General features: G+C 46.7%; 13 protein-coding genes across 13 annotated transcripts; 5 read left to right on the forward strand and 8 right to left on the reverse strand.

The window, feature by feature from the left end:
* Positions 1-252: 252 nt before the first annotated feature.
* On the forward strand, positions 253-2192 carry I203_100679 (phosphoglycerate dehydrogenase; the record flags this gene model as incomplete). The annotated part of the gene is made up of 4 exons (XM_019150045.2): positions 253-317; positions 566-872; positions 933-1055; positions 1134-2192. 4 exons carry the CDS (start codon positions 253-255, stop codon positions 2190-2192), a joined length of 1554 nt encoding a protein of 517 aa, XP_019000741.2.
* A 642-nt stretch (positions 2193-2834) lies between these two features.
* I203_100680 (uncharacterized protein) lies at positions 2835-3966 on the reverse strand (the record flags this gene model as incomplete). The annotated part of the gene is made up of 2 exons (XM_019150044.1): positions 2835-3402; positions 3554-3966. The coding sequence occupies 2 exons, from the start codon at positions 3964-3966 to the stop codon at positions 2835-2837; spliced, it is 981 nt and encodes a 326-aa protein (XP_019000740.1).
* Positions 3967-4707: 741 nt separating this feature from the next.
* I203_100681 (uncharacterized protein) lies at positions 4708-6086 on the reverse strand (the record flags this gene model as incomplete). The annotated part of the gene is made up of 4 exons (XM_019150043.1): positions 4708-5306; positions 5448-5624; positions 5688-5955; positions 6051-6086. The coding sequence occupies 4 exons, from the start codon at positions 6084-6086 to the stop codon at positions 4708-4710; spliced, it is 1080 nt and encodes a 359-aa protein (XP_019000739.1).
* Positions 6087-6583: 497 nt separating this feature from the next.
* On the reverse strand, positions 6584-7132 carry I203_100682 (uncharacterized protein; the record flags this gene model as incomplete). Its single annotated transcript, XM_019150042.1, has 1 exon — positions 6584-7132. One exon carries the CDS (start codon positions 7130-7132, stop codon positions 6584-6586), a length of 549 nt encoding a protein of 182 aa, XP_019000738.1.
* Positions 7133-8836: 1704 nt separating this feature from the next.
* I203_100683 (uncharacterized protein) lies at positions 8837-10873 on the forward strand (the record flags this gene model as incomplete). The annotated part of the gene is made up of 11 exons (XM_065516699.1): positions 8837-8993; positions 9077-9159; positions 9214-9286; positions 9345-9405; positions 9460-9517; positions 9580-10026; positions 10088-10244; positions 10299-10368; positions 10429-10539; positions 10596-10781; positions 10840-10873. The coding sequence occupies 11 exons, from the start codon at positions 8837-8839 to the stop codon at positions 10871-10873; spliced, it is 1437 nt and encodes a 478-aa protein (XP_065373517.1).
* A 426-nt stretch (positions 10874-11299) lies between these two features.
* Positions 11300-12744, reverse strand: I203_100684 (uncharacterized protein; the record flags this gene model as incomplete). Its single annotated transcript, XM_065516700.1, has 6 exons — positions 11300-11458; positions 11519-11974; positions 12017-12070; positions 12138-12260; positions 12317-12442; positions 12499-12744. 6 exons carry the CDS (start codon positions 12742-12744, stop codon positions 11300-11302), a joined length of 1164 nt encoding a protein of 387 aa, XP_065373518.1.
* Positions 12745-13574: 830 nt separating this feature from the next.
* On the reverse strand, positions 13575-14556 carry I203_100685 (uncharacterized protein; the record flags this gene model as incomplete). The annotated part of the gene is made up of 4 exons (XM_019150039.1): positions 13575-13837; positions 13899-14134; positions 14184-14335; positions 14401-14556. 4 exons carry the CDS (start codon positions 14554-14556, stop codon positions 13575-13577), a joined length of 807 nt encoding a protein of 268 aa, XP_019000735.1.
* A 652-nt stretch (positions 14557-15208) lies between these two features.
* I203_100686 (uncharacterized protein) lies at positions 15209-16735 on the forward strand (the record flags this gene model as incomplete). Its single annotated transcript, XM_019150038.1, has 5 exons — positions 15209-15376; positions 15510-15616; positions 15714-16068; positions 16151-16329; positions 16408-16735. 5 exons carry the CDS (start codon positions 15209-15211, stop codon positions 16733-16735), a joined length of 1137 nt encoding a protein of 378 aa, XP_019000734.1.
* Positions 16736-17130: 395 nt separating this feature from the next.
* On the forward strand, positions 17131-17967 carry I203_100687 (uncharacterized protein; the record flags this gene model as incomplete). Its single annotated transcript, XM_019150037.1, has 3 exons — positions 17131-17292; positions 17355-17867; positions 17938-17967. The coding sequence occupies 3 exons, from the start codon at positions 17131-17133 to the stop codon at positions 17965-17967; spliced, it is 705 nt and encodes a 234-aa protein (XP_019000733.1).
* Positions 17968-18351: 384 nt separating this feature from the next.
* I203_100688 (uncharacterized protein) lies at positions 18352-18831 on the forward strand (the record flags this gene model as incomplete). Its single annotated transcript, XM_019150036.1, has 2 exons — positions 18352-18513; positions 18580-18831. 2 exons carry the CDS (start codon positions 18352-18354, stop codon positions 18829-18831), a joined length of 414 nt encoding a protein of 137 aa, XP_019000732.1.
* Positions 18832-19535: 704 nt separating this feature from the next.
* I203_100689 (uncharacterized protein) lies at positions 19536-20222 on the reverse strand (the record flags this gene model as incomplete). The annotated part of the gene is made up of 3 exons (XM_065516701.1): positions 19536-19798; positions 19891-19939; positions 19998-20222. The coding sequence occupies 3 exons, from the start codon at positions 20220-20222 to the stop codon at positions 19536-19538; spliced, it is 537 nt and encodes a 178-aa protein (XP_065373519.1).
* Positions 20223-21328: 1106 nt separating this feature from the next.
* I203_100690 (uncharacterized protein) lies at positions 21329-22202 on the reverse strand (the record flags this gene model as incomplete). Its single annotated transcript, XM_065516702.1, has 3 exons — positions 21329-21523; positions 21601-21902; positions 21962-22202. 3 exons carry the CDS (start codon positions 22200-22202, stop codon positions 21329-21331), a joined length of 738 nt encoding a protein of 245 aa, XP_065373520.1.
* A 402-nt stretch (positions 22203-22604) lies between these two features.
* I203_100691 (uncharacterized protein) lies at positions 22605-23580 on the reverse strand (the record flags this gene model as incomplete). Its single annotated transcript, XM_065516703.1, has 4 exons — positions 22605-22660; positions 22721-22834; positions 22897-23220; positions 23292-23580. The coding sequence occupies 4 exons, from the start codon at positions 23578-23580 to the stop codon at positions 22605-22607; spliced, it is 783 nt and encodes a 260-aa protein (XP_065373521.1).
* Between the last annotated feature and the right edge of the window lie 1641 nt (positions 23581-25221).

Genomic DNA, 25221 nt, shown 5'->3' on the forward strand with positions numbered 1-25221 from the left:
CAAGCATCATCCACTCTGTCGTGATCTGACATTTTCCGAATTTTAACGATCATCTACACTCTTTATCGACTCAAATTTCTCACTCGTCATTAATAACCTTTCGAGTATAAAACATCGTGACTCATCTCCTCTCTCCTCCTTTCGATCTACCCAGCAATCACTAAAAACGCTGTAGACCAGCTTAGCATCGACACATCCCCCCCCACTTTACACCCCGAGTCAGCCCTGTCCCTCCACTTTCACCATCACACCATGTCCTCCTCGGTACCTGTTCCAGGTCGAAGAACCTCTGTGTCAGCGTCCGATCCTCCCAACTTGTGAGTGTTCAGACCAATCACGCCTTCTCGGGGACCATGGCGGCACACGGTCTGTGATGGTTGATGGTGGTCAACGTGCATGTTTCAACTTTTTAACACTCAGTCATCCTTTGGATCTGTGGGGTTGAGGGGTGATCCTGGTGTCTATATATACTCGTCATACCATCTCACTTCATTCCATTCTTCGTTGTTACTACACTTTCCCCCAGTCCACTCAACATGCTAACACCCTCTTCACGCCCTCGCAGCATTCCAATCCCAACCAACACCCGAGGTATCCCCACAACCTCATTCGGCGCTCAATCTCCTCCTGCCGCGGCTACAGGCCTCAGCGGATCATTCTCCACCTCCCCATCTATGTCCAGCCATGTGAGAGGAGGATCAGGTTCAGTCGGATCGGTCTTCCACGGTATGGCTAGACAGTTGACAGCTTTCTTACCTGTCACCTATCCCCTCGAGGAAGAACCTGAAAAGAGACAAGGTAAAACCAAGGTCCTGTTGTTGGAGAATATCAATTTGGATGCGGCTCAGTTCCTGAAGAATCAAGGCTTCGAGGTGAGTCTCCATTCCTTGACTCCCATATTACGTTTCGACTGACTATCGACCGTCTTACAGGTCGACCACGTCACCAAAGCCTGGTCGGAGGACGAACTCATCTCCAAATTACATCAGTACCAAGCTATCGGTATCAGATCCAAGACCAAGATCACTCAAAAAGTCATCGACGCCAACCCTCAGGTATGTATCGTCATCATGGACTCACACGCCCTATGAGTCTTTGCCGTATATGACTGATCATTCATATCCACATTTCAGCTTCTCGTCATCGGTTGTTTCTGTATCGGTACCAACCAAGTCGACCTCGAACACGCCGCTCGAAGAGGTATCGCAGTATTCAACTCTCCTTATGCCAACTCCCGATCTGTCGCCGAATTAGTGATTTCCGAAATCATCGCTTTGTCCAGACAAATCGTGGATCGAACTCACGAGATGCGAGCAGGTATCTGGAACAAGCTTTCCAAGAACTGTTGGGAGATCCGAGGAAAGACATTAGGTATAGTTGGATATGGACATATCGGATCTCAATTATCCGTCTTGGCCGAATCGTTCGGTATGCAAGTCATCTACTACGATGTCATTCCTATTATGCCATTGGGTACAGCAAGACAAGTGGATTCCTTAGATGATCTGTTGTCCAAAGCGGATTTCGTCACTCTTCATGTTCCCGAAATCCCCGATACGATCAATATGATTGGTGAAGCTCAATTCAACCAGATGAAAACCGGTTCATTCTTCATCAACAATGCCAGAGGAAAGGTCGTCGACCTACCTGCCTTAGCTCAAGCATTGGAATCCAAACATCTTGCTGGAGCTGCTGTTGACGTGTTCCCTAAAGAACCTGGATCAAATGGACCTGGATTTAACGAGACTCTGGGTGACTTCATCCCTAGATTGAGGAATTGTGCGAACTTGATCATGACGCCGCATATTGGAGGATCGACCGAGGAAGCTCAACGTGCGATTGGATCAGAAGTGTCAAATGCCCTGTATAGGTATCTGACCTATGGTACAAGTTTGGGATCTGTCAATTTCCCCGAAGTGGACTTGAGGGCAATCACAACGAATGACGAGAGACATATTCGAGTCTGTCATGTGCACAGGAACGAACCTGGTGTGTTGAAGCAGATCAACAATATCTTGGCCGATCACAATATCGAAAAGCAATTCTCGGATTCTAAAGGTGATATCGCGTATCTGATGGCGGATATCTCGGGTGTAGGTCAAGAGGAAGTAGAAGGTATTTATAATGGTATCAAGAATACTCGAGCGAATATCTTGACTAGGTTGCTTTGTGAGTCTACTCGATTCTGTTAGACACAAACGCATATGCGTAAACTTACAAGAGGGCGTATTGCTGATTCATCCAATGTTTAACTTTCATATAGATTAAGTGGATGCATAGACGCTGTAAACGAGAAGGGGCAATAGAACATAAATGGCGAGGGAGAAGGTATCAGAAGAAAAGAACAGTCCAGGACGAGTTGTGAAATGTTGAATCTCAATTTTTGTCACATGGTGTAGCTCATCCTTCTACCACATAAAACCCACACTTATTACATACTACATATCATATTTACTGCTCTTACTGGATATGATCAGTTCATCCTGATGCATTTGCTATTTACTGCTTGACGTGTAACTTAGTATATTTCCTTCTATGGGCATACCTCTGGAGAGGACCATGGGCAAGCTCTTGGTACGACTGTAGACGGAGAATGTTGTAAGTGTATTGACGAGTGATCAAGCATGGTAGATATCACAACCACAATTTGTTTGATGAATTCCATTCATATGTACAATGCAATGTGTATGATGTATCAAATATTGTACAATCGCCTCGTCTATCTGTATATATGCAAGATATCATACCTCCTTGCCTAGCGCAGCACAGCATGGACCTTTGGAAGTACTAGATCTCCCAGAATATCTATGTATATATATAGCTCATCGTTCAAACTACCTTCCCGGTCCAGCCGCCATACTTCCCTGACCAGCACCATTCGCATATTCATCATTCCCTTCCAAGAAATCCTCATCATCTTCTCCGTACACATCAACTTCTTCACCCAGGTCATCCAATGACTTATCATCGTTATGTAACGGTTGTCCATTCCCATCATATCCTCCAGAGGCATTACCCGTCAATGGGAAGTTCTTCTCTTCCAGTTGTGATTGAGATCGTATCAACCTATTTATATATTCTTCTTTATCGATCCCTTCCATTCCTTCTTCATCGACGTCATCATCTTGGTCGAAGTCATCGTCGTCATCTTCCGAATCGGAAGAAGAAGATTTATAAGACATAAAAGCATTTATACGCGCCAGTCTATTCGCCCTGGTGATTTCATCTTCACCACCTACTGGAACATTGTCGTACAAGTTAGATGGATGAGATACTTTGGGACGAGCCGATCGTGGTTTAGGAGAAGAAGATCTGGTAGGATTAAGAGATAGGTGAGAGAGGGACAGGGCAGTCGCATTTTGATAGTCCCTTTGACCGAGATGGAGAGTTTGGTCGATAGGTCTAGTATTGAAATAATTGGAATGGATGTTAGCTTTGCACGATTCATCTTTCGGTTATGGTATCCTTCTTTCTTGATTTATTTTCGATCAATGACTCTCCCGAATTTCTCATCTGCGCTTGACCCATAGGCAATATAACAGCAAACACTCACAAGATCAACCCGTTCTTTGCCAAATTACTTTCCCCCTCCCTTATCCTATTCAGCACCCTAGCTTTGCCACTCCTCCCATTCCCTCCTCCACCCAGACTCAACGTAGGTGACTTGGGGGGTGATCCATTATATATCTGTTGTTGTTGTGTATCTTGATCTGCCAGGTGCATATTATCCAACATCAATTCCTGTTCCCTGGCTAACAACGCTTCTCTAGCCAACAAAAGTTTATCCTTCACCGGATCACTACTTGGTCCAGCTGCTCCTACTTGTGGGGTTGCGAAGAGAGGGGAAGAGAGCAATGCGTTATTCCTATTCAGACGATCTCGAACTTCAGCCAAGGTGAGATAGGATATATCGTCGGCACCTGTTGGGGAGGAAAGGGAGGTACGTGATGATCGACGCGGAGGCATCGCGTGTATGCGTGTATGTTGAAATAGCTCGGTCGGGGGTAATGTTTCGGTTCACTAGAAAAGAATGATGGTGAAATTGAGGTTAAAGCGGGATGAAGGTCTTTGATGCGTTCAAGTAATTAGATGTAGGAGGAATATCAACAATAAGATGGAAAGACAGACCATCATCGGTTAGCTTGTGACGAAGTTGCTCTACTGATCAGGCACTCTTCATGGGATTTGTGGCAGAACGAGGTTGGCACATTGCCGCCAACATCGAATCGATTCTCTATTGTCTACTCCCAACCCACCCATAAGACCAGACAGAACCGACCCAGCGCAGAGTACGCGATGCATTAAGGTCACACCGCCGTCGATTTTCATGGACTTATCAAGACATTCTGTATAGCGACTATATAGAAAGCCCGAAATGCAGAGAAGGCGTAGGTTAGGTGCAGGTGGACGGATAAGCAAGTGAATCGTTTATGTATAGCTATCAAAGTTGATAGCTAGATGATATACTGTATATACACAGCACAGTGACATGATAATTACAGGTAATAGGTACAGGTTGACAGATTGAAAGGAAGGTTTGCCGCCATAAGGCTGAAATACCGAAACATGACTCATTGAACAACATTGTTACCGACCATATCGTACCTTGTCAATGCAAGAACATATTTGTGTAGACGGACACTCGCAAACCCAAATGATCATAATAAGATTTACATAGGAAGTTGTACGGATATCTCAATCAACTCTTCAAGATCTATTTCTACGTCGGAGTGACTGACCAAACGCATCTCTTCTAGCCGAAATACCAATCGGGTTGTCTTCCGTGACCGTTGCTGCTTCTTCGGGTCTGGCCGTCTTTGACCTGCTGGCCAGATACTTCTCTCTTGCCTGTCTCTTCTCCTTAAGGGATTCGTACACCCTCCTGGCTCTTGTGGACTTGACCCACCCTCCCAAAAAATCTTCGATCAAGGTCATATCGCCCTTGTATGGCTGAAGGTGTTCTCTAGTCGCAAGGGAACACTTTGATCTGCGATTGTGGCATTCTCCACATTTGGCATAGTAGACACTACCATCTACCCTTGTGCTCACGAAAGTCGTACATTTCTTGTTCGATTCTGTACAACTACTGCATGATTTCGATCCTGTAGCCTCAATTCCGGATCGACGAGCGGGTGGTGCCATCTCCAATGAATCTTCATCTGAAGTAACCCTATCGGTAGACGGTACAGTGACCGTCGAAATCGCTGGAAAGTTATTAGGATGTGAACGTTTCCTACCTCTCTCAATGGAGAAACCCTGATAATCACCACCAGAACCATCGTCAATATCAAACGCGAAATCTTTCTCTAAAGTGTTCAACGCTTTATTAGTCTCATCGCACAATCAGAGGACGTTCCTGTCCGTGGATACGACTTGGTCTTTTTTCATATCGTCAATGATAGACTTGATAGTCTTTATCGTATCAGCATCAAGGCCAGATTCCAGACGTTGCATCGCCAAAGTGATTGGACCTCTGGCCAGAGGTTTGTCCTTATGATGATCCTTGAACGCGGTCAAGGCTGTTCGGACAGTCTGTAAAGCCGATTCTCCAGGTGACAAAGGTGTAGACCAGCCATCAAGACCTGTACGTCTTCTCTTGGATGAACTTGAGAAGTTACTGTACGCTGAAGGTCAATGTGGATGCGAAAAAGGTTGGTATGGATCGAGGTTCAGGCCATATCCTCCACCAGTGAGAAGTGGGGAAGTGAGGCAGTCCAAGTCGGCGTCTAGTTGGCTCAAATCGGAAGTCAAAGAAGGTGTCGTATTGACGAGACCATCAGAGAATCTCATGATATTGAAGCTGAAGTCATCCGTCGGAACGGTCCCAGATGTAGCTGTGTCTGCATGTGAGCCAAAGTTGTGCTCCACAGGTGCTTGATGCAACATCTCCGCCTGGTCATGTAGCTGAGAGGGAGTGACGACTGGAGGCAGCTTTGCGCTATCTGCTTGACTGGGCTACCATATGTTAAGAACGTGTCACTGAGTACTCCTCCGCCCGATCCTGCCTCGGCGTATCGGAAACAGAGAGCTATCGATGTTTAGGCACTCACATTGCTTGTTGGTAGGTGTTGATTTTCCTCAGACATTGTATACGGCAGACATGACGATATCACCGGGTTAGTAGGAGTGAAGGGTACAGTACTAGTATATTGAGAGCCACGGAAAACTATACAGCTCGAGGATATGGTATGATTGCTCTCAAGGAGCGCATATCGTTGAACACCATACATATACACAAGTTGATGTCTTGTCTCCGATGGTGACTGAATCTGTCGGCCTTTCAATGTCGCTCTTGCTCAAAGGATGATCAAGATGTGTACAGTATCGTAGCTCAGGAGAACACAGGAGAACAAATTCCCCAAACACGTTTGACTCGTCTTGATCTCACAGCTTTCCCTTCATCGAGCTGCTCAGCTTGAACCTGAGCTCGTGATGATTTGTTGAAAGTGAAATCATAGCAGCAGCGTGCGGTATGGACATGCTTAAAGGATGCATGGCCTTTGTTTTATATCATCTGATCCTGCAATCCGTTGGTCTTACTCAATGTACTCCGTCAGCTTTGACCACAGGTGGTTCCCTCAGCTTATTTCAGATTCCTTAAGATATCACCCATAGCTTCCCATACTGGGCGATTATCAAATTCAGCCTTTTGCGGAGTATTGAACTCTTCTGGGGATGCAGCAGGCACCGCAGCGGGCGTACTGCTTTCTATGGATGGGTCATGTATCGACGACCGGGTCAAATTTGCGGGCTTTTTCTCGAGATCATAAAGCAGATTCTGCATAGGCGTCCATTCGGATCTATTGGCGCACTCGGGGACGTTGGCTTTCGGGGAACTAGATTCTTGAACTATCAAAGGACCTGACTCGTCTTCTGCTAAGTCGTAAAGGATGTTCTGCGTTTTATCCCACACCGGACTCTGGTAGCTCCCAGCTGCATCCTCTGTAACGCTGCCGGATGAATTGCCACCAGGAATATCTAATTCTCCTGGGAGACCTTCCAGAAGGGGGCTGAGTGGGTGATGGTCGATATAATTCCAAAATCCGTCATCCTGATCCGGCAGCGGAACTTCATTTTTATCGAATCTAAAATCACCTTCGGGTCGCGGCTCAATGCTTTCCAGATCTTGCATGGTCGGAAATAGGCCCATTGTAGGAGAGTGGACAGATCGGCTAGGGCTTGAGATGCTCTGTGACCTTTCCCAGGGTTTCAATCCGGTCAGTTGATAACTCTCCTGATCTACAATAGATCTTTGACTGAATTCGCACTTTGAGAGCTTGCTGTCTCTGCAATTAGAGCAACTACTAGAGACTATTTGTTCTTTCTTTCTTCGTTGGGAGACAATGCATTTGAGACCCTCCGCTTCACAGCAAGAACATCCCAATGGGCATTCAGCTATCTTCCCTCCGCGGAGACCGTCTTGCCATCTAAAACACCCCCGGTTTGAAATCGATGCAGCGGCAGTGATCGCACGGGGAGCAGAAGAAGCAGTTGATTTCCAGTCCGTCTCTCCGGTGAGGTTATAGTTCTCTAACCATTCCCTCGACCTTGAAGCCATAATGCACCGGCTATGACTTCTACGACAATCAGCGCATCCCCCAGATATTTCACCCTTATTGGTGTTCCGTAACTTCACTAAGCATGATTGCTCTGTACCTGATTCAGAGCATCGTTGACATTTTCGAGTCATGATTGTCATCTCATGGTACCTGGGGTCCGAACATCTCTGCCAGGTCAAGGATGATCGATGTTCAGGGCTTGTAAATTGTTCACAAGGCAAGTGAGTCCGATAGGAGGAAGCTCTTTCAGATGAGTTGTGTTCCATTTTGGGGTCGATTGTATTCTAGGTATGAGATTTCACAGCTTTGTCCACAGTTCCAACAGAAAAAGACCAGTTGAATGATGCTTGTGAGGCGTTAGACAGGTGATGGGACAGGATATACTTCATATCGAGTGAGGTAGTCAGAAGAGCGGAACGAAGGTGGTCATCCAGCATCTTCCCAACTTTGGTAAAAAGGAGTGCCACCTTTGTTATTTTTGCGGATTTTGGTAGCTGCTTCACCACCGATAGTAGAGATGTAGCTACGCTTCCTGTCTGATTTCATTCGCAGCTCTCGGCCTGGGGCTCTGGCAAAACGTAGGACGAAGATCGCGCCTGAACCCGGCAATGCCGCAACAGAAAGAGATCATATGGGTAGGCACGTGTGAGAGCCACGTGGCCTATTTACCCTGCAAATTGCAAACATCCTTTGGCGAGGTGTCACCAATGATCGTCATCGATCTTCGTAGCCGCATCCCATCAATTCAAGGTTGCTTCATCTCAATAAGAGACTTCCAAATATCCCTCCTTCTCCTAACTCACACAAACGAGCTTTCCGCCAAGACAATATCTATCTTGCCATGCATTCCGGGCGAAATTCCTGTTCGCGGGGGAGAATGCCCTTAAGACACGTCACTGGGCCCTAACCTCGCTTAGCTGGAAAAACAATGCTCGCGTGTATTACATGTTCTACCAGGCTGAATCATCATGAAGCAACCATATGTTTCAACCTAGCTAGTGAAAATTTGACTCATCATCGTCGGCAGTGCCGCACGGAGACCCCGTTTTCGACTTCTTTTTTCGCTCTAAACCTTTCCATCGTTGGTCAGACGCATGTTGTCTACTTTCTTGGACCGGACAGATCTCGCCGAGTCGGTTTGCGTATTCCATTCACCTCGCAGGTCTCCTTATAATTCCTCTGAGTGGACTTTGGTAATTTGGCTTTCTTCCTTCTTCCCCACACTTCGCAATTGTGAACAAAGATTCGATTGTTTGAATCAATTGACTTAACGAATAATGTCGCATCCATCAAGTATCGATATCGAATCATCAACAACTCAGTCGTATGCTTTGAACGATCGTAAATCCGATAAAGTGAATCAAGAGCACCCAGGCCAGACCGAGATCACCCATCCGGTGGATATCGAAAACGGTCAAAGCATACCTCAAGACGGTAAAATTCACGATGCCGTGTGGGGTACCATAGATGAAGACGGCCCAAATTATCGAAATCTCGGATGGTGAGTTGACCTATAGCACAAGCAGAAGCTGATCAAATTAGGATCCGTGCATCAGTATTGGAACTCAAGACTCAAATCGGTTTGGGTGTCTTAGGTCTTGTAAGTTTGTACAGGCGAAACGGGACGAACGGCGCTGACCGATCGTCAACTTAGCCTGCGGTACTCGATACATTGGGCTTCGTCCCAGGTGTGATTGTCATCGTAGCTCTTGCTGTAATCATAACATGTGAGTAGGATGCAATTGCGCTGCGAGAATCATCCCCATGTTGACTATGTCTCTTCAGGGTCGGACTTGGTGGTTGGGTATTTCAAGCTCAACCACCCTGAAGTATACACCGTCGCAGAGTAGGTCCAGCGACACTACGAAGGATGGAGTGAACAGCTGACTGTCCCTTGCAGTGCTGCCCATATCATGTTTGGCCCTATCGGCCGAGAGGTCATCGGTTTCGCATTTTGGGTATGTTGCCCATGAGTCCGAGTCGAAGAAGCGTTCTTACCTCTTTCTCGAATCAAATGTAGCTCGAAGTCGTTGCTATCGCTGGAGCGTCATTCTTGTCCATCTCTGTGGCTTTTAACACCATCACCGAACATGCTGCCTGTACCGTAGTCTGGGCTGTGATCGGTGCTGTCATCGTCGCAGTGTTCGCTTCGATTCAGACACTCGGTCGTATCTCATGGTTAGGCTGGGTCGGTCTTGTCAGTATCCTTTCAGCAGTCATCACCTTGATGATCGCTGCTGGATTAACCGACCGACCAAGTTTGGCTCCCATTGATGGTGATTTCGAAATCATCACTCAAGTCGTGGCTCAACCCAGTTTCGTCGATGCTATCAATGCTGTATCCATCGTTGTATTCGCTTACGCCGGTACACCAAACTTCTTCAATATCGTCGGAGAGATGAGAGAACCCGCTCAATACTCCAAGAGTGTGGTGGCCGCTCAGACTTTGATCACCATGATCTACCTTGTAAGTTTTTTTTTTCGGTTCGATGTCGGCCCATTTATGCTAAATGGTCTGTGCTGAACAGATTGTCGGATGTGTGACCTACCATTTCGTCGGTCAATACATTGCTTCACCGGCTCTAGGAAGTGCTGGGTTCATCGTCAAAAAGGTTTGTTACGGTCTTGCCCTTCCAGGTTTGATCGTCGGCGGTCTGCTCTACGCCCACACTGCGGCCAAATATGGTAAGCCACTGTGCCATCTGTAAAGATATGGAGCTACGCTGACTTCCGTCGCAGTCTTTGTTCGAGTTCTTAGAAATTCCCGACATTTGTCCAAAAACACCCCTGTTCATTATATGGTCTGGTAGTGAGTATTAGTATCATACTATCCCATCGAGAACAGCCGAAAGCTGACCGCGATCGCTAGCGGATGTGTCGGTTTTACCTGTGGTATTGGATTCATCATTGCCGAGGCTATTCCATTCTTTAATGATTTGCTCAGTTTGATTGGTGCTCTACTAGGTACCCTTATCTGCATGTGAGTGTGCTGGACTTCCTGTACCTGCTAGGATCCGATGCTAATCTCGCACACAGTCAAATGGAAGCGTACATGTGGATGTGGGACAACTGGAGAGCTACGAACAGAGGTACCCGAAAGTGGAACTTGATGATGGCCATGAACGCCATCTTCTTCGTCCTCGGTTGTTTTTTGATGGTGGCCGGTACCTACGCCGCTGCCGTGGTCATCAACGACAGCCTGAACAGTGGAGATGCAGGAAGGTAAGTAAGGCTCATACCGATCTAGGATGTTTGTGACTGATTCCATGCTTCCTAATAGCCCATTCAGTTGCGCAGACAACAGTGGTAACTAAGTCATCAAGCCGCGAAAAAGCAGATCGGACGAGAAGTACACAAAAAGCCCTTGAAGCGGCATAAAGAGAGGACAAACGATGAAGACGACTATGAGATTGAAGCGAGAACGATCAATTGTATTCCATAGTCATCTAGCAATGTAACAGGAATCACAAGCATAAACTCATATCACGGACGGATAAACTCGTCATTCATGAAAATTATGCATTAAGACATCATTACGGCTTTACTGTAGAATCCCGATGGTCGGGGTTTCAGACCAATCAGGGTGCGTGCCAATCAATCTGAATGTGCTTCAATGCGAAAGCCTGACGTGCAGCGCTGTTATATGGGAAACCCATGCATGAGGCATACGTGCTAGAACGCACTGCTAATACTACAAAAGAAAACATGGACGTAAGCCAATAACAACCAATAAAGACCGTTTATACAGGTAACAAGACTTTGACACCGAAATACTCTCGTTTCTGGAAGAGCTTCCCGTCGAGCATGATTTGATCTTGACCGATACTATTTCTGACGGTATCGGTGGGATCAGTAGCCTCGGCAATTTGGATTTCTCGCCATTGACTGTTAGTTGGTACCTGTTGATGGAAATAATAATTCAGCGCTGGACTTCATATGGGAAACACGAAGTGACGTACGGGTACACCAGCATCCATGAGTCTCTTGAACTCCTTGTAGACACCTTGTTCTTCCACACAGCCTTCTCGTTGGATGAGAGGTGAGTCTGCAGCAGGGGTCATTCGGAGTTCGCCGATACTACTGTTGAATTGGACTATGGATAATCGCTCAGAGTTGAGCTGGTCGGCAGGTGGCTTGAACACTCGGTGTCGGGTAGCCTTGAAATGACCACCTGAGACGATCTCGAGGGTCTCACCGATGTTGATGACAAGAGCTCCGGGCTTGTAAGGGGCGTAGTGCCATTGTTCGTCATGGCCCCAGATTTGAAGACATGAGATTGGCACAGAGAAAAGAAGGGTGGTGAGTCCGAAGTCGGTATGACCGTGCATTCGGAGTCCTTTGGAAGCTTCCTGAGTCTCCTTCTGCACTGGTCTGAAGATAGCATGTCGGGAATAACCTTCTCCAGGTGGGCTCCCCTTCGATTGCACGTTGTCCCAGAGTCAATTGTCCGGAAGCACAAGAACCCTTGAGAAGAGGGTTAGAAGTCGTTTGTTGACGGAGTAGGTCAAGTACTGAACGTGAGAAGCACCTTGAATTAGTGGCAGCTCTCTAAAGTATGTCGCGGTACAGAGCACTTACGGTGGAAAAAGCTTCAATCTCATCCAAGAAAGGCTGAAGACATTCAGGCATCAAGTCTCGGTTTTCCCATTGCTCTTTGTACCAGTTGAATTGCTCGATACCATCTGCGGGGCCCTTGTGTCGCTGAGCAGACAGAATTATCAGTAATACATCTTGGTGAGAATGGCTGTTAGACCTACTTTGAATCCGTAAGGGTGCTTGTAACCAGCCCATCGACCAGTATCGGGGTGGAATAAGAGTCTATCTTTGTCTTCTTGAGACATCTTGGTGTGGGTATATTGGGCAAGAGCGAACTGCCTATGAAGCTACCACAAAACTGTCAGTTCAGAATTGGATACAGTTGTGGATAGTGGTAACTTACCTGCTCTAAGGAGACACCGTAATTTTCCAGGATCAAGAAACCATTTTCTCGGATAGCCCTCTTCACTTGCTTAACAAGGTCTGCTTGGACCGCGGGATCTTCAGAATCGAGAAGGGACAGGTCGATGGAAGTGAGTTCATCAAAATTCTCGGTCTGCTTGGTCACTGGTGGAATGTTCCATGGCTCGACGTATGGTTTACCAGGGGCATCAGGGGCCGGTGGATTGAAAGGTGCTGAAGGAGCCATATTGTATGTTCGTTATTGTTTGATTAGATGGGTGAAGATGTGTTGCTTACGAGATGGATCGCAAAGGACATCTTGGTGTCATCTTATATAGCTTCTTCAGACGTCTGCGCCGTCGTGGACAAGCCCATGCCCATGCATGCATGCGTGAGCATCTCATGATATTCTGAGGAGCAAAGATAACTCACTCTCCTCAGGCACAAAAGGTGCTCCTGTGATAACGAGAGGTGCGCCCCTCGTCGGCTACCAACGGTCGGCTATCACTTATCAAACGGTGAGTATCCCCTCCTCCGTGGTCACCTCCTCTCAGAGGTGCTCCTCCCTTCGGATTTACCTAACCACCTATCATGCTAAATCTGGATCCTTCCTGCGTTGTCATGTGACGTTATAGCAGCTTGCTCACATCAAGCTGGCTGTGATAAGCGATTCATCGATTTGGGCCCACCCTAGCCGCCTGCTTCACAAGAGTCTCATTCCGCACATTGCCGTGCTTCGGGTGTAAGTGGGTATCTGAAGGTACGCATTATTTGTCGGTAACAGGTTACCAGCAGTAGGAATAGTCAAAACGTTGTGATCACAAAAGTCAGTGGGTGATCCGCATTGGCTTCTCATATGTTTTATTCCTACTTCGGGTAATTTCAAGGCGAGTTGTGATCACATCGTTTTGACTATCCCTAGTCCTCGAGGATAGTGACTCAGCTGTGTCCATATGTCAACGCAAACACAGTGCAAGCCAATTGAGGTTGTTCTGCTTTCCCCATGTGCCGAGAGGCAAAACAATCGTAATCATACAGTAAGATGCATACGGAAATATCTAAGATCTAATCATACAATCAAGGTCTGACACAAGCGATTTGAGCAGTGTACCAGTTGGAGATAGCCTTGGTATCACCGCTGATGGCCACACTGTCAAAGGTTTTCAAAGCTTCAGCAGCGAGAGGTCCGTCGTTGACAAATCTTCCAACCCATTTCCCGTGCTTCCTAGCAGCCTTAACGATCTTCTCAATAGCCTCTACAAATACTGGCTCGTCACCTTTGGCAGGGGTGTAACCGAGGAGTGACCGGGCGAGATCGTTAGGACCGACGAAAAGGTAGTCTAAGCACTGAACTTCAGTCTATGTTCCTCACAAGCAGCTCATGAACTTCTTTGAACTCACCGACACCTGGCACAGCGGCGATAGCATCCTCGTTCTCTACACCCTGTTTACTCTCAATCTGCAAGATAGTCAAGATAGTTTGGTTGGCGGATCTCATGTATTCTGGAGTTGTCAAGCAGTGGCCGATAGCGGGGAAGGCGGAACCTTGCCCTCGGAGACCTTGGGGAGGGAATTTCGAGTAGGTAACGACGGCTTGAGCTTCTTCAGCTGTGTTGATCATGGGTACCATCAAACCGCTATTCGAAGAGTCAGCTAAGAGCGACGTTGTAAGGCGCTCCTACTTACTGGGCACCGGTGTCAAGAGCTCGCTTCAGAATATCCGGCTGAGGACCTCGTACTCTGATAATTGGACTAACACCAAGGGCGGAAATAGCCGAAACGGAGTTGTGCATGGAGTCATCGCCGATGTGACCATGCTCACAATCAATGATCACACCCTATTAGGCTGGCCATCAGCATCCCTAACAAGCAAAAGTCGAGAGCACGAAGTGGAAGGACTCACATCTAAACCTGTCAAGGCTACTATCTGCGCATGTCGGACAGAAGGGATAGCAATGAAAGTCATCAAAGCCGGCTCCTTCTTCCTCAGATCATTGAGAAGTCGGAGTCTGGGGTTCTGCACCTCGGTAGTGTGAGCGGTAGGGTATGAAGAAGCCATGATGGATGCTGATTGTGAACTGTTTGGTTGGACTTGCGTGTTAGATGAAAGATAGTGCTCGTATAGTCTAGTTTGGGAGTTAGAGATTCGGCCAACTCCAGTATGCAAGGCGTCATATATATATACAATTCATTTCATTTCGCCCCTATGGATATCTTTACATCTCATCCACTAATATTCGGTCTATCTCATACGTAAAGAGGAGTGAAAGAGGACAAGTTGAGGAGTTATTATCGAACTGATAATCTTGTCACTTGAGATAAAACGCATAGTAACACTAGAGAGATTATGGGAAGCGAACTCTCCAGGAAGGTGCTGACAGGAACGAATCGTCTCGAGACTAACGTAAATTGCCAGCAATTCGGCCCGGAACTTAAGGGTGAAAATTAAATTCCGATCACCGATAGAGGAGCTAACCAAACAAGAAACGCCAATCTCGTACAAAAGGAGGAGAGCACCTCCCGAGTCCTGTGGATGCCCCAGGTTCGCTATCTTTGGATCTCCTGATAAGGTATCCACGTAGTTGGGATGTGGCGATAGAGCGAAATTCAAATCGTATATATGCTGAGCCTATCAGCGACTTCAGAAAAGTCATTCTTCATCCTTTCCCATCGACTTTCCATAACTTCTGAAACCAAGGATACTTAGCAACATGGCCGATCACACTGAAACGAAACAAATCGATGACAAGGATGTCGAATTGGCAGTCCTACACGAAAGTGTTGATGATGCCAACTCCCACATGCCAGAGAACGCATCGATGTACTCGGCTGGATCTGATAGTGCGTACGGACTCAGGATGCACAATAGGTTAATAGAGGTGAGTGATAACACCTGGGTACATGCTGGAATACCAATATCAATACCACAAGGGGGAAGGACTCGTCCTCAAATCAAGGCAAATTAGTTTATGAACACGTAGGATGATAGTTGACCTTGTAACCCTGTTGCAGCTCGCTAGAACCGGCGGTCTGACGGATCCGTATCCCTCTCAATCAGCCAGCTCAGGTGATCTAGAAACACTGTGGCGTCAGTATGTCAAAGCTGAAAGTCATAAACGGTGAGTCCACTTCTCCTTCTCTGATTATTTCCTTTGCCTACCATGTAGATATCGCCAATCATAAGGATGCAGTGCTGATTTGCATGGCGATTCTTAGCACCTTGTTCGCTGCGTATCACCTTGACGTACTATGGTATCACACCCTCTCGGTACCGCGTACCATCTCCCATCCTGAGATTAAACATGATTTACCATGTTCAGAAAACATATGGCAAGTCAACACGGCATCCGAATGGGCTTATCGTACTTTGATCAACGACCAACAGCAGCAACAATCTTCCCAGCGGTATTTGACTGCTGTCCGATCCTGCTTGACTCCCAACCGATCTTTAGACATGTCAGCTTTCGATTCGCATGGATCATTGGTGGTCATCCTGTTCTTGCTCAGTAGTGTAAGGGAGATGTCGGGGTGGTCCACTATGACTGGAAAGGTATGCATAGAAAGATTCGAGGTGAGTGTACGACCAACTACCTTCATTCTGTGCTAAAACAGCATAATACGACTCATTCTGACATGGCATGATCCGATCACAGGCCCTGCATGCTTCTCTTACCGCCTTCGAACCAGTTGTTCAAAGCAATATCGACTCCTCTTCGATGTCGGTACTCATGCAGGCCACCTGGCATACTGCGATGATAGAACTGTTACTCTGGTCACCATCGCATACGAATGGGGTCTTAGAGAGAAGTCTGGAAGGGGCTTTAGCAGCATCGTATGTTGTTCAATCGTTTTATCCACATTGATGATCTGGGCGTTAATGACATGTCGTTCTGGATCTGTATGTGTGCAGCGCTCGTCTCAGCAATTCCTCAACTACATTTTCATCGCCTATGGTAGCAGCTTCGGTAGAGCGACACCTAAGCTGGTTTCTGACCTATCTAGATACCAAAACGGACGTATCGGACGAAGCTCCCTGGATGGCTATATTCGCATTCAAAGCTGTACTCGTGTCTCATCAATTGGTCAAGGCCGGCTGTATAGAGACGCTGAATAGTATTCCCCCAAGAGATAGCTCAGAGATGCTGGATTGGATCAGAGAGGTGTTTGAAAGGAGAAGGAATTGGAAGGTTGCCAAGATCATCGTCAGCAGTCTGGAGGAATTAGAGCAGACTGCTTGAAGAAAGAAGAGCGGTTCATGTTGTATCTCTGGTATGTTGTATCACCCATGTCATCATATCATCATATCATCATATCGTCATATCGTCATATCACGATCATCCAATGCATCTCCATATCGACGCACAGGCCTTCCGGGTGATGGATCCTACGTCATCACCATCAGAGGTTGACTCATCCCCACCTCACGTGGCGTCGTCGTCCCATCACCAAGTAAACCAAACAGGAAGACCAACACAAACACACACCTCGATGACAGAATCCGTCACAAATCTTTCCCTCATCCTTGTTCTTGTTTTTCTCTTTTCTTTCTCGGACTATCGAAGATAACCGAATATAACCTCACTGCCAACCTCATAATCTCCTCGCTCTCATTACGCTCAAAGCATCTCCCACAATGGGTACTCGAGGACTTATCGGCTTCATCATTTCGGGCAGACGTAAAGGATGCTATGTCCAGTTTGATTCATACCCGGAGGGAATGGGAGTTGGTATTGTCAAATTCATCCTCGGTCTCACTCCTGAACAAAGAGAAACCATGATCAGACGACTTGAAGAGGTGAGTATCAGCTGCACATTTCGGATGACGCTCTATACTGAAATCGGTGCGGCAATGTACAGATCATTTGGGTCGAATCTGGATCCGATGCACCGAAGGAGATCGTCGAAAAATACAGATCACTGGATTTCCACCTATCACCATTCGAAAAACATATCAAGGCGACCAACCCAGAACACTTTCGACTGTCTCAAGAATATCAATTTGAAGAACAACCCAATGGGTACTATGCCATCTGCAGAGGGATTCAAGGTGCATACTGTCTACCATACATCTTAGATGGGTCCCTCAGACACCTCATCGATAGTACCGAACTCGTGGAAGATGGTACGTTCTGCGAATGGGCTTATTGGGTAGACTTTGAGAAGCAGGTATTCATAATGGATGATGGGAAAGAAAGGAAATGGAACTTTGATCGGTTGGATTCGGGATTCTGGGGTAAATTGGTAGATGACAACGTACAGCAAGAAAGAGGATTTGAACGAAGAAGGAAACAGAGAGAAATGGCAGAAGCGAATAGTACACAGCAACAAGGATGCGAAGACAAGGAGCAAAGTAAAGGAGCTGACGAGAGTGTCAGTATATTCCACCTATAGTCAGAAAAAGTATGTAAGACAGAGCTGAATTTGTCTGATGACAATCCAGGAAGAATCGAATCGCAGATCCGCAGGGTGAGAATTGAATTCCACTTGATCGAAGGGGCAACCTTGGTGATGGGCAGGTTGTATATAAAAATATTCAATCTTTAGGGAGAAAAATGGAGTCGTAATCCAGTTCGAAGTCATCATTGAACCTGAACATATCCATGCAGATACAGTACATGACTTGCGCACAGACCAGCACAGACAGACGCACGCACGCACGTTGACAGGCAAAGAGACGAGTCAACTACCATCAACTACAGTCAGCTGCAATCAGGTGCCGGCATATATAGTGCTCTCGTCAGCGCAATTGTACTTTCTATATATGTTCACAATCCCAATCATCCTTTCTCACTTCTTCCTTGTATTACATCCTACTACCGAAGCCCACTCACTTCGATATCGACCTAATCTCAACATGGGTACCGGAGGACTTCTTGGTTTCATCATTGCCGGAAAGCGGACTGCATGTTACAACCATTATGATTCCTATCCTGACACCTTAGGAGTGCGAATCGTCATGTTCATCTTGGGACTCACACCTGAGCAAAGACAGTCGATGATCGAGCGATTGAAGGAGGTAAGCTCAATTACCAACATCCCACTGGAACAGAGGGATGGTCTGATGATTATTCTTTTGTTATAGATCATATGGATCGATGAAGAACTTGATTCACCACCTTCCGAAGGACTCTTCCAATACTACACTTCCAAAGACTTCCATTTGGACTCGTATGAAAAGGAGGAGAAGCTGAAATGTCCTGCCGAGTTCGAACATCGACGACGTACCCCTCACACTTGGTCTGAGCTCCTCAGAGGAATGCAAGGTGCCCCATGTCTCCCCATGTCTCCCGGAGATTCTCAGTGGCGAACTCAAGCATCTCATCGACCGAATTAGGTCCGAGTCCAACTGGCTTTGCTGCGAATACGCCTACTGGATCGATTTCGAAAATCAAACCTTTGAAATGACGGTGGGTCAAGAAGGCAAATGGACTTTCGATCAATTGAGCGAGAAAGGAAGATATTGGCGAAGACTTGTGGACGATGAATTATGCATGTAACGGTGGATGAAACAAGATAAGAAGAGCTTCACAGCTGAAGACATGCTCGCGGGTCTCAATGTGAGTGTAGTACAGACAGTTGTCCCTTGACTGTTGTAGTTGACCGCATATGTACCGCAGGATCGATCTGATCAAACAGATCCTACTGGCTCCTCCCATCATATCGCCAGCGACCAAATTCTTGAAGAAGATACTAATACCATGGACACATAGATCGACGTTGCGGCACCATCTCAAGACGATGATCTAGCCGATGGACGAGCTTGAAAGGCTGCTCGTGGGAAGAGAAGGTGGCGAATGTACATTGTTCTCCCAGGTGGAGTACTGTAGCAGATAAGGCTTTTGATAGCCACGAGATGTATGACTTGTGAAAGAGTTCTCGTTATCTCCAGAAACAAGCTCGAATGAGTGTTGTCTTTTCCTGCAGTAAGCAGAGTGAATGTTCACCTTTCATTGCATTAAATAGAGCTGGAGAGAGTAAAGAGTACTATTGACAAAAGAGGTTACAAGCCTTTTCTATCAAGAAGGTTAGTGGAAAGATCTAGGAAGGATAGTAGCCCCTTCTCGCTTCACTCTCAATCCATTGTCTCTCCTCATCCGTAAACTCATGTTCAGATCCAAAGTTGTCTCTGCACAGAGCCTGAAGCTGATGATATCTCCCTTGTTCAACATTCCTCTCGTAGGTGGCCTGTTGGGATGAAGCTCGAGCTTGGGTGATCAACTTCTCGTGAACTGCCATCCCGCTCTCCAGCTCTTTAATATGACGGTTCCTCCGCTCTCGAAATCGCTTATTGGCTTCTTTGTCTGACGAGATTTGTGAGCACACACACAGACCCGTTTGGGTAAGGATGTCACGAGTATACCGAATGATACTAAAAATCGTTGAATTGACTTACTTCTTGCTTTTCGCTCCTCAGGAGAATATCTGGATCCACCGGTGTTGTCCTGGAAACCCCTTGCATTGTTATCTCACAATCTCCCACATGACTTATTTTTGACTTACCCTGGTAGTATGACTGGGACCTGTGGGCGGACCAATGGTGCTGGTCATCTGAGCGAAGGCCTGTGGCTGAGCAGAAGGAGCTTGCAACAAAAGACTGGTATTACTGCTCGAGTGAATCATGGGTCGATGCGGGTCGACGATAGCAGTTGAACAGTCCAGCTGGGTCTCGCCAAGAGCGGTCGAACTGTTGGCTTCATGACCTGTCGCAGGGAGATATTGCCACATCGTCCTAGATAGATTATCAGAAAGTACTTGGTCAACCGTCGGAAAGAAATCCGTGGGATTCGTACCATAGCCTTGCTGGTATGTCTCCTGTGAAAGATGAGCTACGGAACCAAGCCAACTTGGTGGAAATTGGGTGTGGTCCAATGAACCATCATCGAAACTAAGCCCTGGATCCGCCCAGTCGGTCGAATTGAAATCCTGGGGTACATATCTTGTGGCCGTAGAAGGTAGTGATCAGCATGTAGATCGAAATACAGATGTAGTGGAGCCACGTACCCTGCAGACATTTGTGGCTGATCATCATCATACGTGTTTTGGGGTGGTGTTCATGGGTAGATGGAGAATTGTACATTTTGATAAAAGGTCGTTCAGCTCAAGTGGGAAATGAAATGAGATAGATTGCAGAGTATCGGATGGAATATCTCCCGTCAAAACGTCAGTATTTATACGCGACGGTAGGACTATCCTATCTTTGAGTTCAGAGTGGGTCTGAGTGGGAGAATACAGTACAATAAGAAGGAGATACAATTTCGGAAGTCTTCGGATTCACGTTGAACAATAAAGATTCACAAATCCTTTGTGAGGTGCACAAATGATTTGGACAAAGGATATTGTACAGGTTACAGATCCTATCGGAACGCTTAAACTGTGAGATAAGTGTTAGTCGATGAGTCTAAATTACTCGAAAGACAACGAATGCCACATACGCACTACTGTACAGTCAGTGGCAATATAAACGCAACATCTCGTACAGTGATGGTTTGAACTTGCACTTCACACACCTCATGCGTCAGACAAGACCGAGTTGTCTTGACAGGTGATTATAACAGTCCTGTAAAAATGTGGGTGGGTATCAACAGCAGAGAGTGCCTGCATGTCACATAGACAAGTTGTGGTGTGCATGAAAAGCTGGCAGCGTCGGGCATACATGCTTCAGCCTCCACCACTAGAACTTTGGTGGTACGTGCCCAACAGCAGGTGTTGCTTTTATGTCACCACTGACTTTACAGTTGGCAAGTCAATCATTTATATCTAAAATTTATTATTTTGCTACGGGGATTATAAGGTTAAGTCTTTCTTTATCATGACGTGTAACAAGCCATGAATTATTGGGCTGCAACAGGCCCATCTCTAACGACCGCAACGGTCAACGCTTTCTTTTGCTTTTTCTCAGCCTTGGTAATGTACTCTTCGGATTCTTCAAGGGATTGGGTGTCGGGCAGTCGAAGGTTCTCAAGAAGGAAAATAGCAGTGAGAAGGCCAATGAAAGAGATGACGGTACCGACGATAACCATCACTCGCTATCAGAGTCACATTCAAAAGTCATTAACATGGACTCGCGCTTCTAGATCTACATACATCGATATGCTGTACTCACTTGTGCCTCATCCTGAGCTCTGGCAACTCCGTCTCGCTGCCATGTTCCGACGGGCCATTGTGTAGCGTATGTCAACGGATCGGCATAAGCAGCAGCAACAAGAGTCGCATTGCCTTGAAGGTAATTGGTGAGTTTGTCTGGAACGATATTAGTCCACATGGCTCCACTGATGGCTGCACCGACGCCGAAAGCTACATAGTAGATGGCAGTCCAACCAGCTGTAACCAGCGCTAGGTGCTCATGGGGAGCAGCAGCCTGAATGAGAGCTTGGATAGGATAAGGAATAAAACCATTGGAAGCACCTAAAGGTCGAATACATCAATCAGCAATCGCCAACGGATTGTCAGAAATGATAACATACCTCGCAAAACTTGAATAATGGCAAGTTCAGCTTGGGAATTATGACTAGTCCTGTATCGGAGCATGAGGCCGGTAGCGAGTGTTTCGATGAACATTCCGAAAATGATGATGGGCTTCAAGACTCTGTATATTCGAGCGATGAGAGCACCAATGACGGCGGTCACCCATCCACCGATCGTGGGGAAAGTTGTGATTCGTGTGGCTGAGACTTGTGATTGATCGGCGGCAACTTGGAGATACATGTAAAGGTATGTGCTGACCGATCGTCCAGCAAGAGGATGCCATAAAGCGATCAGACAACAGCCAACGACTGTTTTCCTCTTGATCAGGGCGAAGGGAAGCAAGGGGATAGGAGCGAGCCATCTTTCCCAAGCGACAAAGCCGACAGAGATCACTACTCCAACAACGAGCTGGGCGATCGTATGGGCGTCACTCCATTTATTGAATCGAGAGTTTGCCAATGTAAGAGTTACAAGGAATAACCCAATACCAACGACAAACAGAACGAGACCGATAACATCAAGTTTCCAAAAGATATCCTTCGCATCGGCCCAAAACCTTTGAACAAGAGATGTTTGCGCTGCCCTTTCCCGCTTGATCGCCTTGAGCTGTTGGCGGACAGCTCTCTCGGGACGAGTTCCTCGTCATAGAGTGATGATGATTGGGGTAGTGATAGGCGAGATCAAGATACAGAACATCGCTATACAGAGACGTGGTCAGTTTGTACACGGATAAGCATTCGGATATAGACGACACTTACCAATACCCCATCTCCAAGAAGTGCTCTCGTTGCCGTAACCCAGCATCGATTCAGCTACATTCGCACCTAAGGAGTTGAACACTTGAGGGACGGAAGGGGCGACCAACCACCAGTCTAAGGCAAGAGAAGGTTCAGCATAGACCCATTCCGAGTGCTCAAAGAGAAACTAAACTTACATCGATTTCGCAAAGAAGAGATATCGGCAATGATGATATTTTGAAGCATGAACATTCCACTAATACCAAGGGTATGGATGGCACTACCAGCTGAGAACTGGACGATACCCTTAGCTGATGCCATAACAGCTTGTCCGACAGTATAGAGGACGAGACAACCGATCTCGGCATACACTCGACCGAAGTAATCAGCAAATTTGGCAATCGGTGTAGGTGCCATGGCGGAGAAAATTGACGTGACGACCGTGACTGAGGCCTGTAGGGAATGTAACTTGAAGCCTTTGGATACAGCATAGTTGAGATATACAGTAGCAGTACTTTGATCTGCAAAGTATCATTTTCCTATCAGCCTCAATTCTATTACATCACAGCATCAATCGTCATTCGGTACTTACCCAGACTCAAGCTGTATGACACGAACATGAAGAAGAGGTATATAACGATCCGCCATCTGGTGTTCATTCTTGCTTGCAAAGCGTCCATCTCGATGACACCTCTGGATTTACTACCAATATTAATGACATCTTTGTCAGAGTAGCCACCTTCAGCGCTCGACCCATCCTTCTCATCGTGATTTAAGTCTTTAATTTCGTGAGGCAGCGACACTGATGCTGTGGAGGGTTGAGCGGAGGGAAGACCTCCAAGTGCTGGTACAACGGGATCGTCATATCTTCTAGCCGACATCTCGCAAATTGATTTTGAGCAGGTTGAGGAATCAAATGCCCAAAACTTCGCTCACCCCCGCTTTATATTTGTCTTTTTTTTTTATTTTTTCGCGAATCGAACCTACCGCGCCGGACCACCAAGAAAATCTTCATCTGATCCTGGAGTGCTCCGTGTCCTATTTGAAGTCATCGGCCGCAGTCCGATTAGAAAATCCCACTGATTGCCCCAATCGTATCTGTATTGACCGTCTGGACGAGAAGCCATCGGCCGCAGTCTGATCTGGTCAGGAATACAGTATGACAGTCGGCTTACACGGAGCGTCTAATTGGGAGCGGAAAATGCCATCTCCCCTCTTTCCCTCATCTGATATGCCATCCTAAGCATAACAAAGGCGCTTTAAGCGGCACTTATGCCAAGACTCCAGTACGTGATATGCCCTTGGGAAATCGAGCCCTCTTCTGCAAACGAGGTTATCTTGCAAGGTGAAAGCTCTGGGTCATGACAGGCATTGAGGACCTGTTTTAGGGCTTGGTTAGTAGCCCTGATCTTATCAGATATCGTTTAAGTCCCTAATAATCCCTTGTCCTGATACGCTCGCGTTGCGGATTTATCGAGCGGATTCCGTCTGAATGCACTGTGGATATGATCAGTAATCAGGAAGCAGAGGGAGAGACCAGGGGACTGGGTAAGAAAACCTCGCTCAGTACGTGCCCATCATGGTCCGTAACCTCGCGCAGCCAGTAGGATAGAATGGATTTTGTTCCTTTCTCATGATAAATTACCTTTCAGAGTATCCAGTAATCTTAGTGTGCTCTTGGCTGGACGGATGCACCATGAAACAATAGATGATCGGCCGAATGCAAGTTAGGCATATGAATATCTTAATAGACCGTCAAGTCTCATCGGTCATGTGGTTCAGTAGTACTTCACACGCCTATTTCCTTTGACTGATACCGTTTGCCTCTTGTGACTGCAACTCCCTCTGTCGTCATCTCTTCTGCATCGGTCCATTCCCGATGGAACACTGAATGGCACGGTCATTGGCCTGCTGAGATCCGAGGTCAAGCCGAAATCCCATCATCTCGAAGAACGAGTCTCCGATCCATCCTCTTCGAAGTACGGTACACTGGTAGCAACTGGTATCTGCTGGTTTTGCTGGTATCTGAGCTAAATGTTCGGACATGTGAAATTACGAAATGATGTTGTCATGATTTGCAAATTCTCCTTGTCTCCACAATGGTTGCCGTTTTGACTCGATCGTCATGCCAGCATCTTACGATCGTGAACAGTCGCTACCATATGTCATTTTCAGCTCTGGCCCTGAGCTGTCAGAGCAAAGTACACCAGTGTGGAGGTTTACGGTCCCAATCATCCTCCAAGTCCCTGGTTCCTTATTTCTCCTGGTTGATTGGGTACCGCTCACCCCGCCCATCCCATCGAGGGTGTCTGATCGACAAGACAAATTGTCCCAACGCCTCATTGATGTGATGGGAATGTTCACAAGAAGATGATTTATCTTACCTTGAAAAGCCACTGTCTTTTGAGTCGAATAGGTGAACTAGGTGGACACTCAACACGTCTCTGCTGAGCTGAATGGATGATATGCGATCGGAGGAATTGTTTCTGCGTCGACAGGGTCCTTGTGAATTAATGTTTCGG

Source organism: Kwoniella mangroviensis, assembly GCF_000507465.2.
Source record: "Kwoniella mangroviensis CBS 8507 chromosome 1 map unlocalized Ctg01, whole genome shotgun sequence".
NCBI lineage: Eukaryota > Fungi > Basidiomycota > Tremellomycetes > Tremellales > Cryptococcaceae > Kwoniella > Kwoniella mangrovensis.